The sequence below is a fragment of the Marmota flaviventris genome, chromosome 3 (genome assembly GCF_047511675.1).
Source record: "Marmota flaviventris isolate mMarFla1 chromosome 3, mMarFla1.hap1, whole genome shotgun sequence".
NCBI lineage: Eukaryota > Metazoa > Chordata > Mammalia > Rodentia > Sciuridae > Marmota > Marmota flaviventris.
In genome coordinates, this window is record NC_092500.1 from 68,370,212 (window position 1) to 68,386,191 (window position 15,980).

The window sequence follows — 15,980 nt, forward strand, 5'->3', positions numbered from 1 at the left end:
CCAGAAATCACTGTGGGTCTAGAGATCATGCCTGTGTTTCAAACTCCTCCAAAGTGCAGGAAGGGTTTACGTGTTGTCAAAGTCTAACCTAAATTGTCCCCAAGTTGTTTTTTTTTTTCTCTCTCTCTGAATTGTCAGTCAAGCAAGATATGATGCAGGGTACAAGGCTGCAAGTTAAGAAACTTGTTTCCTAGTCCTAGATCTGCCACACAGTTTCTAGCTTTGAGAAATGACTTCATTCCACTAAACTGTTAGACTAAATTATCTCCAATAACCTCTACATACACTAACGTTCTGTGATTCTCAGTAAGCTATAATATAGCCTGAGATCAACTTAAATCTCATATAAAAATATGAGCAGATAGCTGATATCTCTCAGGAAGCCACAGGTTCTCAAACATCTAGGGCCACAACAAAAAGCTACCACAGAAACTTAAGCTTAAGCAAAAATCTACATGCGGAACCAGAAGGCAGCGGGTACGTGGGCCGAGGGAACAGGGAAAAGCAAAGGACGAAGGACGCACTAACGGTATTCCGAGTACGAGAAAGAGAAAAAGCTCAGACTGAAAGGGGAACAGGGAAATTATGACTACAGCCTTAAACGCTCTCTCGGTGTCTCCAGCCTGCCCACACCGCGCAGGCGTTCCACGGGTCCTCAGCTCTGCTCTTTGACCTCTGCCCCACCCCCTCCTCGGCAGCCACCCAGCGCTCTTCCGGTGTTGTGAAGGCGGTTCCGGTTCGCGGCGGTTCCCGGGTTTTGCGTTCCGCGGCTGGCCGGAAACCCCTTTGCAAAGCAGCCGGTTCCGGTTCGGTGAGTGGCGGCGGGAAGCTGGGGGAGGGGAGAGGATGGAGGGAGCCTGGGCCCGGAGGCTGTGTCGGACCGGGCACGCTAGTCTAGGCTGGGCTGGGCGGAAGCGAGGACCGCTGTGGGGACGGCGCTTTTTCCTCTGCCCCGCCCCCTGGGACCACCTCCCCTCCCCCCTGCTGTCCGGCGGCCGCGGTCTGGCGGGTGGCCGTTAGTAAGGCTTCCTGAGGCCGTTCTTTCAGGCCTGTTTCTCCTGAGCTGCGGAGAGGCAGTCTATCTGCGGTTAGAGCAGGCCGCATCTTAACGCTCAGCTCTACTCGTGGGGAAAAGGCCGGTTGGGATTCCGGGACTTTCCCGCCAGAGCAGGGTCTTCTCTCAAGGGAGAGCTGTTTCCACCGGGAAGCTCAGCTTTCTATCACACCTGCTTCACCTCTCGCCTTCCTTGAGACCTGAATGATATTTCTCGGCTACTTCTGCATCTCACGTAAACAATTCTCCAACTCTTTTTTACTCTGTGGTATCTCCCTGAGATGTGATATCGCTAGTGCCACCACCAGAAAGAACGTCTGGACCCTCCTGCCCAGGTTATGAAAATCCCCTTAATTGCCACAGTTTGCTTACCTGGCTCATCGCCTCCCGGTAATTCCCTTGAACCGTCTCTTTTTTGGTATACCCTAACGTGATCTCTCTGGATATATGCACAGTTTCTCTTGTCTTGAGCTTGGTGATTTCTGTTTATCAGTGCCTCTGCAGTATTTCCACTATCTTGTTGGCAATAACTTGCTCCTTTATCACTTTCAAGTCAGACTTGTTAAAGTTATTTCAGTTCACCTTTGGTACACTTATTGTATTTGGAGTGGTGGTGATTCTTGTAAAATTTATATGAAGCCTTCTATAGACTACCAACTGCCTGACTGACTTAAGGTCTTTGTTGTAATTGGATATTCAGAATGAAATACGTTACATCTCTCCTAAAACTTTATTCTTCATAAAAATTTGTGCTAGGGACTTGGGCTGAAATATAGATCATACTGACTTTGAAATTACAGTGAAACCTTAAGCATCTCACTAAGCACAATCCCTTAACCTTTCAGTTTCAGGGTTTCTCCCCCATCCCCACCCAGTCCTTTTTAGGAAACTTCATTCATTTTTACGCGATTTCAGTTAAATAGTACAACTGCAAAGATGGTCTTATCACCCATCTGATGAATTAAGTTGGAGTGGATGGATACAAAAACAGGTTCTGCTACTTGTGGCTAAAGTGTTGTAACTCGACTGCTGCTTTGGCAGTCCTTTTTTTCCCACTGACTTCCACATCTTTTACCAGTTGTACCAGTTTTACCGTCTTATTGAATATGTTTATGGGTTTGGCTTCCCTTACTAGACAGTGAGCTTCTCAGTGGTAGGGACCAGTTATTATTCATCTTTGTGTCTCCAGTACCCTGCACTTAAGTGCGTAATAAATGTATGTGTGTGAAAGAAGTTAAATATTTGCTGTTTAAGATAGATTATTAAGATGCTTAATATTTTAGAGTCTAATTGGGAAAGATTACATATATAAATACTAAGGGGAAAAACCTGAAATGCATAATATATAATACAAAATGTATCATTAATTATTTTCCAGAGCTCAGGTTGGTTCACATGGTTACTTCTATAGGCTCCTCATATCACAAACTGTTCTAACTCCATTGTACAATGCCTCTCTCAATATAAATTTTCTGGTAACTTCATCATAGCCCTGAACATTTTATTTTATAATCACCTCTTTGCAGGTAAGCTTATAAATGTTTTGCCACAGATTAATTTTTTGTTTTAAAGTCAGGACTTTTTCATCTATTTTTCCTTTCAGATTTCCCATTACCTTGAGTTCAGCCACTAACTCTATTCACCTTAATAACTATAATTGCTTATGTTCTTTCAGTAAACTGAATGAGCAGTGTATACTAGGAAATGAGTTATTAAATTAATTTATTAAAAGAAAAAATTATTATCTTTTCAAGAATTTGGTGGCATCAAAGGTTCCTGATCCAGCATTTCATGCAGAATCTTAGGATAAAATATCTTTTCTTCTAATGTAATTGCTAAAGAAAATATTGTAAGCACATTGAAGAAGCTGGTTATATTTGTATTAAAATGTAAATGTGATGCTTTAACTATTAAATTATGTCATTGTAGAGTCCCCAGAACTAGCTAGAGATTCTTTGAATGAAGATATGTTAATATATATAAAGTCATGTTATTTTTGAAGTGTGCATTTGCTGGGGAGTCAGGGATTTTGGATTCTTGTTTTCCCTTTACCCCCTCTGTGTTTTCAGGCAAGTCATTTAACCTTTCTGGACATAATCTCGACAATTCTTTGAATTTTTAGCTTGTTTCCCTCTTTCTCAGCAAAATGCAAAGGAAATTAACATGGAGTTGTTCTACTGGGCATTAGACTTTTCAATTGTCATTCTTCTTTTAAAAAAAGCTAGTGATGGCAATTAGGAAGTGACCTGAAAGAGTGAAATGTGAAAAAAGCATGCTGATTTATTGGTTGATATAGTTTTTTCTCCCTTAATCTAGAACCTAGGAAATTCTCTCTTAGAGAATCTGGAGAAAATCCAGATAGAAAACCTTTGTTGAGCATTTGGAAATCAATTTGAATATTTGAAAGCTAAATCTAAGGCCTAAACTATTTGGGGATCCTCCCTGGCAAGCCTAGGTAATCAGTTGATTACTCTGCCTAGTCTGAAAGCTCTGCCAAGAAAAACTGAAGCAGCCTTACTCTGCATATGCACTTCTTCTTGTGACCACAAAGAATCCCTACTATCAACCAGTCTTCAAAATACATTGAAGCTCTAGTATTGTTGTGTACTTGATGAAGTGATCAATCTTTTTTAAAATAAGGTGATAAAGATTATGAATATATATAGGTATGAGTATTACTATCCCTAGTTTCCTCCTCTGGAGAGTCTGCCAAAAAATCATATGTGCCAAGGATGTTTATTAACCTAGTTCCAAGTACTTAGACTCTTAAATTCCCCCCGCCCCTTTTTTTTTTTCCTGGAAAAAGTAGATATATAAGAGAAGACAGTGAGAAAAGTCTCCTCTTATCTGTGGTTTCACTTTCTATAGTCACCCATAGTCAACTGTGTTTCAAAATAATTAAATGAACAGTTCATATTTTGAGAGAAACACTGCATTCATGTAACTTTTATATACAGGGTTCAATACTGTCTACAACTTCAGGCATCTACTGGGGGCCTTGGAACATACTCTTTGCTGATAAGGGGGACTATGATATGGGTATAGGGGCTTTGGTTTGTAGCAGTTTTTTTTTTTTTTTTTTTTTTCTTAGCTGCTCTGGGGATTGAACCTAGGATTTCACACATGCTAGGCGAGCACTCTGCTCTGAGCTATATCCCCAATCCTAGTTTTTAGCAGTTTGATGGATAATTCTGTGAAAGGAGTACTTTATAGGATCCTGAAGTATTCCTTCATTGTCCTCAACAAATCGGCAGCTTTATATTTGGTCACTGAATGAGATGTATGGAAAGAGAAACCTTAATAGGATCATTTTAAGGCCTGTCTTTTATAAAATGGTTTAGTTTGAGGTAATAGAAAAAGCAATGGATTGGGGAGAATTTCTAGATTAGAATTTCAATGTAGTCACAGACTTTATGCAAATTACTGAATCTCCTGAGGGCTGGCTGCCCAACTTACTTTTGCTTTAATATTCTATGATTCTTTGGGTTCTAATTGCTGTTGATTGTAGCAGTTTCCACAAATGTTTGGAAGCACCTAGGGCCAATTTTATTTTCCACTCTCTTCCCATCAAGTCAACTCTCTCAACCACTTTAGATTTTTCTCCACTAAAAAACACAAATTGTCACTTCTAATGACTTCCTGTTTTATAAATATATGTTTCACTATGTAATGTTTCTGTTTTGTCTTTTTTTTTTTTTTCAAATAGGACTTTGTATCTTTGCTAAAGTCAGTGATGTGAAAAGACCTGACATGGGTAAGAGTAACCATAAAGTACTCATTCAGTTGTTTTAGTTATTCTGATGAGTTAAGCTGGACTGAAACAATGAGTTTTCCTGATATTTTCAATAGTTGTATCTTTGTGTGTAATAATAATTTTAAGGGAAAACTTAATATATTAATTATGAAATGCTATATACCACTCATAATTTTTTCTTGGATAGGATATTGTTTAGAGTCCTTTAAGAGCATTCATATTCATTGTATTGAAAAAAACGATCATACACTAGTAAATATTTGCTATGCTTATTATGTGCCTGTCCAATTATTTAAAATGTTAATCTAATTATTTTGGCCACCTTACAAGGATACCTAATAATACCTACAACAGAAATACTGCCATTTTCCCTGTAAATAAGGAAAATAAGACACATAGATTAAGAAACTTGCTTAGGGTCATGTACCATATAGGGTAGAGCCAGGATTTAAATAATTCTGGTTCTTGAGACCCTATTCTTTAATACTATGTTAAAATGCTTCTATGTGATAAATAATTTGATTAAGATAAATGTTTCATTTAACTAGTGGTATTGAGAATTCATTGTGACTAGGACATTTTCCACTATTTCATTTATAGTACTTCATGTCTGTAAAAGAAATCCATATAAGTTCAGAAGTAATAGCCCATATAGGAATAAACTGAAAAATCTATACAGTAAGATCTTATAACATTACATATATTTCTTTTAAATTCACATTGGGGGGCTGGGGATGTGGCTCAAGCGGTAGCACGTCCGCCTGGCATGCGTGCGGCCCAGGTTCGATCCTCAGCACCACATACAAACAAAGATGTTGTGTCTGCCGAAAAAAACTAAAAAAAATAAATAAATAAAGAGAGAGAGTTTAAAAAAAATAAATAAATAAAAAAAATAAATTCACATTGGCCTTTTATCTCCTCCTTTCTTTTCTTTTTTTTTGTTATCTGCATTTTTTATTAATTTATTTATATAAATTAGGTATATATGACAGTAGAATGCATTTTGATTCATCATACATAATTGCAGCACACCTTTTCATTTCTCTGGTTGTCATGATATAGCGTCGCACCATATGTGTAGTCATACATATACCTAGAGTAATGATGTCCATCTCATTTCACCATCTTTCCTGACCCCAAGCCTCCTCCCTATCCCTCTCTCCCCTTTGCCCAAAGTTCCTCCATTTTTTCTTTTTTTTTTGTTGCCAGAGCACGATAATATAATTTTTAAAAAATTTTTATTATTAGTTGTTCAAAACATTACATAGCTCTTGACATATCATATTTCATACATTTGATTCAAGTGGGTTATGAACTCCCATTTTTACCCCGTATACAGATTGCAGAATCACATCGGTTACACATCCACGTTTTTACATACTGCCATACTAGTGTCTGTTGTATTCTGTTGCCTTTCCTATCCTCTACTATCTCCTCCTTTCTTTTCTGTTGATTAGTCAACCTTCTTTTGCTGGTCATTTATTTACATTCTTTCTCATTGCTGTTATCAGTGTAAGTCATTAAGTTCCCTTAACTATTATTTGTTCCTGTTTTAGCTCTTTTATAATAAAAAAGGTCTCAAAAATGTTTTTAAAGTAAGATTCTGCCATGATATTACAGTAATTGAACTGATATCTATAAGAGCCAAGTAAGCACTTTTCTGAGTTAAAACATGAAATAAACCAGTGTGGGCAGTTTTTGTTTCTAAGTGGTGAAACACTCCTCTCCAATTAATTAATTAATTTATGTATGTATGTGGTGCGGGTGATCAAACCCAGATCCCATGCATGTACGCAAGTGTACTACCAACTAAGTTACATTCCCAGCCCTCCAATCTGTTTTTGAAGAAACAGGGTCTTTCTGTGTTGCCCAGGTTGGTCATAAACTCCTGTGCTCAAAAGATAATCTTTCTGGGGCTGGAGTTGTGGCTCAGTGGTAGAGTGCTCGCCTAGCATGCATGAGGAACTGGGTTCAAACCTTACCACCACATAAAAATGAAATAAAGATACTGTGTCAACCTACAACTAAAAAATAAATATTAAAAAAAAAAAGATACTCTTTTCTCCATCCCATTAGCTGGGACTTCCAGTATACACTTCTGTGCCTGGTTTCCAAATTTTTTAAATATTCAATTTTCTTGTAGTTAAAACATTAAAAGTTTTATTTTGAGGACATTTTAATATTTTAAAACTTGAAATCAAACTGTTTTTATTCTTATATAAGTTTTGAACCATTTGGTAGGTGATCTCAATTCTGCATGAGCCAATTTCTGCCATATGGTCCGCCTTTGACAGTGACATTTTGAAGTTTCATGCCAATGGTTAGCTATGAAGGAGGGGTATTGTTTGACTGGAGTTGTTCTTTGGGAATCATTAGGTGAAAAGATTTGTTCATAGAAAAAAAGTTATTGAAGAATCATATGACTTGATCTAATATAGATTCTTTCCCCAGATGATATTGCTGATAGGGTGAGGATGGATGCTGGAGAAGTAACATTAGTGAACCACAACTCCATCTTCAAAACCCACCTCCTGCCACAATCAGGTTTTCCAGAGGACCAGATTTTACTTTCTGACCAGCAGGTTAGGAATGATTTTCTTCCTTTAATTAATTTGCTCATTATAAATTTTTATCTGATATAGTATAAATGCCTCACTCCAAAAATATAAACATGCAATTTTTTTTTTGTACCAGAGATTGAACTCAGGGACACTTAACCACTGAGCCACATCCCCAGCCCTATTTTGTATTTTATTTAGAAACATGGTCTCACTGAGTTGCTTAGTGCCTCGCCTGGCTGTTGCTGAGGCTAGCTTTGAACTCAGGATTCTCCTGCTTCAGCCTCCCGAGCCCACTAGGATTACAGGCATGTGCCATCACGCCTGGCTAAACATGCAAACTTTTTACAATGAATAATTTTAGTGTTTGGAATTCTGGTTGGTATATTAAAGACAAGACAAAGTTAAAAAAGACAGTATATGTATGAATTACTTGAGAAAAATATCTTTTGGAAAACTTTTCATGGTTCCTTTGAATATTATAACTGTCATTATGTAGAGCAATCTTTTTAAATTAGTGTTTTAAAATAACTGAGCATTGTTTCTGTGTGTGTACAAAATACAGCCACTCTGAGATTTGCCTGTGCTATAAATCTTAGTTTCTTAAGGTCTGACCCAGAACCAACAGTATCAGCATTATTTGGGAGCTTGGTAGAAATGAAGAATCTGAGGTATCACCCTCTACCACTGAATCAGAATCTGCATTTTAAAAATATCTCCAACTGATTTATATACACATTAAAGTGTGAGGAACACTATTAATAAGCTGTCTTTTTCAGTAGGAAAGCCATTAGTAACTTGATGAGATAGTTCTTTGCTGTTCTAAGCATAATAGGAAAGCCACTGAATATTTGTAGCATCCACCCTGCCACCATAATTGTTTAGATAATGAGTATGTATTTATACATTTCAGATTTGTACTAGAGATACAGCACCCTCCCTGATTAATAAGTATCTCTTCAGAATTTTCAAAAGATTTTCTCAGCCTCTGTTATACATGTTGCAAGTGGCTTTTAGATAGAAGGTACCAAGTGCATATTCACTTTCTATTTTTTTTTCTTTCTTTTTTTTTATGGGGAGGAAGAGTGGGTTCTAGGGACTAAACCCAGGGATGCTTTGCCACCGAGATACATCCCCACCCCTTTTTATTTTATTTTTTTTTATTTTGATACAAGATCTTGTTAAGTTGCTGAGACTGGCCTCGAAATTGCAGTCATCTTGTCTTAGCCTCCAGAGTCATTGGGATTACGTGTTCCTTCTTTCTATGCATTTATTTTCTAAGGAATGTTCTTTAAATTAGGTTTTATAGCAGATATTTTATCCATTTTTCCCCCTTGAACCTGAATTATTTCACCAGATTGTTTGTATTTTCTTTATTAGTATATAGTTTATAATATATAATTTTGGGGGGGCGGTGCTGGGGATTGAACCCAGAGCCTTGTGCATGTGAGGCAAGCACTCTATCAACTGAGCTATATCCCCAGCCCCCTATAATATATAATGTAAAAACACAATATAATACAATTAAATTGCAAAAAATGCCATATTCCTGTTTAATGTTATGTTTTTCTTAATATAAAATTTTATTCCTTTTTATTGTGGAAAATATGATTTAAGAAAATTTTTCTGCTTTGTTTAGATTTTACCTTCCAGGCAAGGAAATTCGGGCCGATCTTTTACAACATGTTCCACAAGAAGTGCAGCTTATAGTCCAAATTATTACTCAGGTATGACACATTACTTGTAGTCAAGGTACTTATACCTTTCAGATTTCTTCCTAGCAAATCTTTTGTGTTTATCACACAAAAGCATTGGCAAAAGCAAAATGGCATTTTCTTCACTAAAACTTCATTTTATGTGTATGTATTTGATTATTATAATACTTTATGGACCTAGTCTCAACCAGATACTAACTTTTTAGTGGAAGGGGTTTTTTTTTGGAATCAGTTCTACTTGTCTCTTTTGCATTGTAGAAAGCAAAATGGCTTTATTTGTTTTTGACTTTTTGGATATGTGTATGTGACATAAAAGGTATCTGTTTTGCATTGATTTAAACCAAAGAGATGATTTATTTCTGTTCTGCTCTAAACGTACCTGAAAATTTATTTCCACCCAAGCTTGTCCTCCATCAGGGCAGGAAATATTAACTACATGTTTCTGTCTAGCACCTGCCACAGCCATATGCTTGCATATTCAAGGGCTTACCTAATCAACTTGTGATCCATGACAGAAGTCAGCATTTTCTAGGTTATTCCTATCCCTGACCTGCCTGACTTATCATCTTCCTTCCTAGGGGTTAGACTTCCCATGATTTTATGCCTCTGCCTTGAGAAATGAAGAAATTTTTTGTTGGTTAGTCCATTGGCATTATAACTCAAGGTCTTTTCACTCTATATTTCAGTCTCCTCATTTTACTCCAAAAATGGGAATACTAAGAATATCATTGAATCTGCATAAATGAGATTATTATAAGGATAAACAGATGATAAATATGAATTGCAAATAATAATTATTCTTGTTATTTGGCTTCCTCAGGATTCTTTGTCACCAAGATGAGATCTCCTCCCCTAAAAAGACGTTAGTATGATGCTCTTTTAGATTTATATTATATTTAAATGTGATGTAGTACTTTATCTACCCTGGGCACTGATTTCCTCTCTTTGGGTGGGCAGTGACCTCCACGTAATATGTGCATAGAAAAATCAGCTTTTTAAAGAACCATCAGTTAATTAACTCAGAAACTAACTCAATTGTTGTTATTATTCATTGTTACCATAATATCTCTTTATTATTGAAAAGGCCTTTATGAACAGAGAGCCTGAAATCCAATTTGATAGCTCATTAAATAATCCTAGAGAAAGGCTAGTTGTGGTTAATGAAATTAGATTATTAATATTTCTATTTGAATTCAGCCTGTTTGCTTACAATTTCATATTCCATTTTACCATTGGATAGAATCCCTTTGTGTTAGGTTTAAAATAATTGCTTAATAATAACCGGTTGAATAGACAGTTGTACTCAAAAGTCCCCAGACTGTACCTTAATTCTTATTTAACTCCACTCTCTTAGGCCTCTTATGATTTTTATCTGCATATACTCATGGTACACATTGTATGATTCAACACATAAAATCTTTCTTTATATCAATGTTTATATTTTTAGTCTGCCATATTCTTCCATATTTTAAATTTCACATATTCTTCCTCATATTTATTATTTTCCATTGATTTCTAATCCATAGAATTGATAAGCACATCCATAATCCCTTATGTGCAGTTCCAAACTCCAAAAAACCCTGAAAATCAAAAATATTTTTATAACTCATTTGACATCAAAACCTGACCTGACTTAAACTGAATTAATTCCTTGGCAAAGCATATATTAATTGACATAAGCTGTTTCTATCTTTATTTATCTCTTTAAGTATTTACATATTTTGAGTATTTACATATTTTGGTGAAGATACATCAATAAATTTATTTATAGAGTGCTACTTCAGATTATACTTGGAAGTGTTATATTGTATATCAGATTATTTTTCTAAAATCCAAAACTTTTACATTCAAAAATACAATAGACCCCAAGAGTTTATGATTTGGGATAATGGGCCTATGTCTTCATTTGCTTCATTATTTTTGCCGTGGTTAGGTCTGCTTCACTCTTGCCATTTTCAGCTGTTATTAGTAACTTCACTTAAAAACATTTGTATAAATACCTTTTTTTCCTCTTAAATTTTAGTAGACCTTTAATATTTATAAAAGATATATCTGAGATCACTGCAGATCCTCATGTTCTCGACTGTGGCAATATTGGACTAGATTCCCAGTTTTCTATTCAGTTATGTGATGTGATTGTTCAGCTATTCTGTGTTCATCTTCATACCACAAGTTGATTCCCATATCAGAACTCTTATACTAAAGTGTACTTCTCACTTGAACTTAGAAAATTTTTAGGAAAAAAATTCATAATTGTATGCACGTATGCATGACAATGAATATAGAAAACAACAGTGAATAATAAAGACATACCGAAATGGGAATACCAAGCTCTCTGTTAGACTCATTTTCTCAATTATTTACAGCTTGAAACAGGATTCAAATTTGTTCCTTTACCAAATTTCATCTAGTACCTACCTGATCAAATAAGTTTTATCATGTCACAGACCTCCAAGGTTGCTGCCTAACAATCAGAAGAACGCCAAGAGTATTGATACTTTTCATATATTGAAGTCTTTAATTTTAATTAAAAGCTGCTTTTGGGTCCAGGGGTATAAGTTACTGAAGGACTAACTACCTAGTATGTACAAGGCTCTGGGTCCCCTTCCTAGCATTCCAAAAATGAAAATAAAAGCTATTTTTTACCATTTAGTTTTAGAGAACTCTTCCTTTGCCACACCAATTCCAATTCAATGGACAGGGTCCTTTGGATATAATCGTTTCTAATAATCTTCACATTAATTTATGTGGTCAGTCACCTTGAGTCTAACCTTTTGACTGGGCTAGATGTGGACTCCCAGTTTACCTGTTTTAGTCTTCGATCTCCTGTCCCGCTCTACTGTCTCTCTTCCACCAAGATGAAAATGAGCAGGAAAGCTCAAACATTTAAATCAAGGGTCTGGAGTTTCTTTTTTATTAACTTTATTGTATATGCATCTCTAGATCAAGCCTTTTAGAAAACTGATTCTCAGTTCATTCAAGGTTAGACTATTAAAAAATAGATTTTGGGGGCTGGGGTTGTGGCTCAGCAGTAAAGTGCTCACCTAGCATGTGCGAAGCCCTGGGTTCAATCCTCAGTACCACATGAAAATAAATAAATAAAATAAAGGTACTGTGTCAACAACAACTAAAAAATATTTATAAAAATAAATAAATAAATAGAATTTAAAAAGAATTTTTAGAATGCAAAATTCTAGCATTGTTTCACTTTAAAAACTAGTGGTGGTCAAGCTTCAAAACCTTTACTTTTACCAAGAGCACAATGAAAAGTCTTATTTTTAGCCCTGAACAACAAAACAAACGAATATATTAAGATGAAAAGAAATGATTTTGCTAATGCTTAGAATCTCCAGCATTAGTAGGTAAAATTTAATTTCAACTGTCCTGTTACTTATAGTAGTTAAATAAATCCTAAAGTTAACATGAGCTATCGATGATTACTTTTATAGTAAATGATTATTTGACACTCTTATTTTTAATACAAGTTTATTATGACTATGGAAGTATAACCTGTCGCTACAGAAAATTGGTAGAGAAAACTACAAAAGCCCATCTTTTATCATTATAATACATCCACAATTAAATTTTCAGTGTATTTTATTTAATTTTTTTTGTGTATATATGTACAAATTAAAAGTGATCTTATTTGTGGCATTTGCAACTCTATTTCTTGGTGCTGACAGAATATCAGGTTAAATCTTCATTTAAAAAAGAATATCTGCAGCCTCCTGTTGGTCCCTCTCTCTCTAGCTTGATGCCATCAGCAGTAGAAAACTATTTAGTGATAATCATTAAGTGGATGGAACCACCTTATTCTGGTTAAGAGTGCCTGATCCTATGCATTTCACTTGCATTTTAAAGCTGAAGACAGTCACATGCTATTGAAAAGACTATTTTAACTCATCTTTGGTTTCAAGTTTCACAGTGTCAGGGTAATTTGCTTTTTGTGCAGATTTTTTTCTCAAGTAGACATCTTTTTTTTTTAATATTTATTTTTTAGTTTTAGGTGGATACAATATCTTTATTTTTATGTGGTTCTGAGGATTGAACCCAGTGCCTCACATGTGCTAGGTGAGCGTTCTACCACTTGAGCCACAACCCCAGCCCCTCAAATAGACATCTTTAAGTAGACCATTCTCTAGTCAAAATTTAGCCAAATTTTGTGAGAGACAAAAGATTTCTCCTATTATTACTTTTCATTTAAAGATCATAATTTTCTGTTTTTTTTTTACTGAGACTCATTTGCAGTATCTTATGTCTCTATCTTTAAAGTAATAATAGTAGATGTTAAGCATGGATAGTGATTACAAAGGAAAAAAATTATTCGTTTTGAAAGTAAATTTAACCTATGTTAATTTTGAGACTAAGTTCATGTATTGGTTGATCAGTGAGTACCAACACCACTCCTGCTTACCTTTTTTCCTCCCTATTTACTCTGAATCCTGATTTCTTGTTTAACTTAAGAAAACACAAAATTTTATTTTTGAAGGGCTAGCTTGCTTTTTAGGTAGAGTATAAAAAGACATGTTAAATATTTTAAATGCCATAAATACACAGTATTGTGCAAAGTTCTATAGTAATATGCTTTGAAAGGGGATCTTCAAAATGATATGAGCATTAGAGAAAAATTCTGGAAAAAGAGAATTGTCATTCCTGTTTTTTCACTGAAGCTCCTCCGAGTTCCATAGCCTAATGTTTGAAATTATTTTAAAGGAGCTATTTTATATTTTACAATCTTGCTGATAGAGGAGGGTATAAAATTATTCTACCTGAAACTAGCCGGCCAGTATAAGCAGCAATTAGGTTATCTGTGTTTTTTGAGAGTCCCTGAGTCTTAAAAATGGTAACTAGAAAGAGGAAAGTGACACCAGCTGCTATTGAGCAATAACTGTTGTTCATTTGAATTACAATTCTCCTTGGCCCTCCACCTGCTTTCTTACTGGTCTGGCCTACCTTCTTTCAGGCCCAGGCCTGGGAGTGCTTGCAAGATATAGTTGGGGTAAAATGTTGACTTTTGGTGGACACCACGGAGTCACATTGATGCAGATAAGGCACATGGCTGTGGCAGGATTCAGCTCCTTCATCAATTTTCAGGTTAGTATGGCTGAATCAATTATAGTTTGTAGAAGTTTCCTTACTGCAGACTGTACTGGCAGTTGAGACTGGGATCTTTCGTCCATGAGAGACATGGTGATAAGCCACATTACTTTGGAATACAATGATGGACATGGTTGCAGTCATAAAGAGAACCAGCTGTAGTTATTGGTTTAATTTATTCAAACTTTTATTTATTTTTTTTTTAGACAACCCTTCCTCAGACAGTTTTCTTGGCTCAGGCGACTTAAGAACCTTTGGCCAGAGTGCAAATGGCCAGTGGAGAAATTCCACTCCAGCATCAAGCTCAACTTTACAGAAATCCAGAAACAGCCGAAGTCTTTACCTCGAAACCCGAAAGGCCTCATGGTTGGTATTTTGTTTATCTCATTTTCAATCCTTTCCTTAGATATAAGGGAAAATGGCTATAAGATAGTCGTTATTATTGGCATTTTAAATGAGTAGTGCCATTTTTGGATTTATATGTTCAAATCCATTTTAAACTTTCAACTTTTAGTTTATTTGGTGCTGAATTTTGGTGATAGCCAAATCTTTTCATTAGATGAGATTTTTAAGGTAAATCTTAATGGATATGAGCATTTTAGTATCCTTTGAGATAAATATGGCTAATAGGAATTTTACAGTGAAAATCAGTTTCTGCAACTTGAATAGCAAAGAAACCAGCACATTTTACAGTTCAATGAAATGAGCAGAGGCATGACAAACTAAAGCAGATCTACACCTTATGCATTAGTCAACTACACCTAAACTAACTTCTGTTAGAGAATCACAGAGAACTTTATCCTAGTGTATAAGCCCACCTATTCCCTTACCAAACTTATACTAGTTATTAAAGGCAGATGAAGTTTAGCTTAGAAATTTTACCGCAGGTACTTTATTATATTTGTAAAGTATGTCTTTAAAAACTTTTTTTGTTTTTTTAGTTGTAGTTGGACACAATACCTTTATTTTATTTATTTTTATGTGGTGCTGAGGATCGAACCCAGTGCCTCACACATGATAGGGAAGTGTTCTACCGCGGAGCCACAACCCCAGCCCACGTATGTCTTTTTTAACAGTATTTAGGACTTCTTAAACTTTCGGGTAACAAATTTCAGGAATGTGAGATCATTTAATTTTCTGTTTAATCAAGGCTTTCTGATGTTGATTGAAACCAAAAAGATAATTTTTTTTTTTTTTTTTTTATACTAGGGATTGAACTCAGGGGCACTTGAACACTGAGCCACATCCCCTTTCCTATTTTGTATTTTATTTAGAGACATTGTCTCACTGAGTTGTTTAGTGTCTCGATTTTGCTGAGGCTGGCTTTGAACTTGCGATCCTTCTGTCTGAGCCTCCTGAGCTGCTGGGATTACAGGTGTGTGCCACTGTGCCTGGCATGATTTTTTTTTTTTTTTAACTTTATGATTATCAGCACATGGACTTTGGGAACAGGTCTCAAGTGCTTTACTACTTTTTAATTTTTTTTTTTTTTTAAATATTTATTTATTTATTTAGTTTTCGGCAGACACAACATCTTTGTTTGTATGTCGTGCTGAGGATCGAACCCGGGCCGCACACATGCCAGGCGAGCTTGCTACCGCTTGAGCCACATCCCCAGCCCTTAATTTTTTTTTAATATAAAAATTAATTACCACGCTGGGGTTGTGGCTCAGTGGTAGAGCACTTGCTTCACATGTGTGAGGCACTGGGTTCAATTCTCAGCACCACAAATAAATAAATGAATAAAGTCCATCAACAACTACAAAAATATTTTAAAAAATTAATTACATTATAGTGTAAAA

At 35.7% G+C, this 15,980-nt stretch overlaps 1 protein-coding gene across 6 annotated transcripts in view; it reads left to right on the forward strand.

Moving 5' to 3' along the window:
- Positions 1-628: 628 nt before the first annotated feature.
- Positions 629-15,980, forward strand: part of Senp1 (SUMO specific peptidase 1) — a 55,082-nt gene continuing 39,730 nt past the window's right edge. The window contains exons 1-6 of one of the 6 annotated variants that reach the window (XM_071609937.1): positions 629-811; positions 4,761-4,808; positions 7,247-7,390; positions 9,006-9,093; positions 9,902-9,943; positions 14,385-14,544. In XM_071609937.1, the coding sequence (XP_071466038.1) occupies positions 7,283-7,390; positions 9,006-9,093; positions 9,902-9,943; positions 14,385-14,544 (398 nt within the window). In that variant the 5' untranslated portion in view covers positions 629-811; positions 4,761-4,808; positions 7,247-7,282. Of the gene's footprint in view, positions 812-894; positions 1,445-4,760; positions 4,809-7,246; positions 7,391-9,005; positions 9,094-9,901; positions 9,944-14,384; positions 14,545-15,980 lie in introns of those variants that run through there. The other 5 variants (XM_071609936.1, XM_071609934.1, XM_071609935.1 and 2 more) reach the window with 5 other exon arrangements.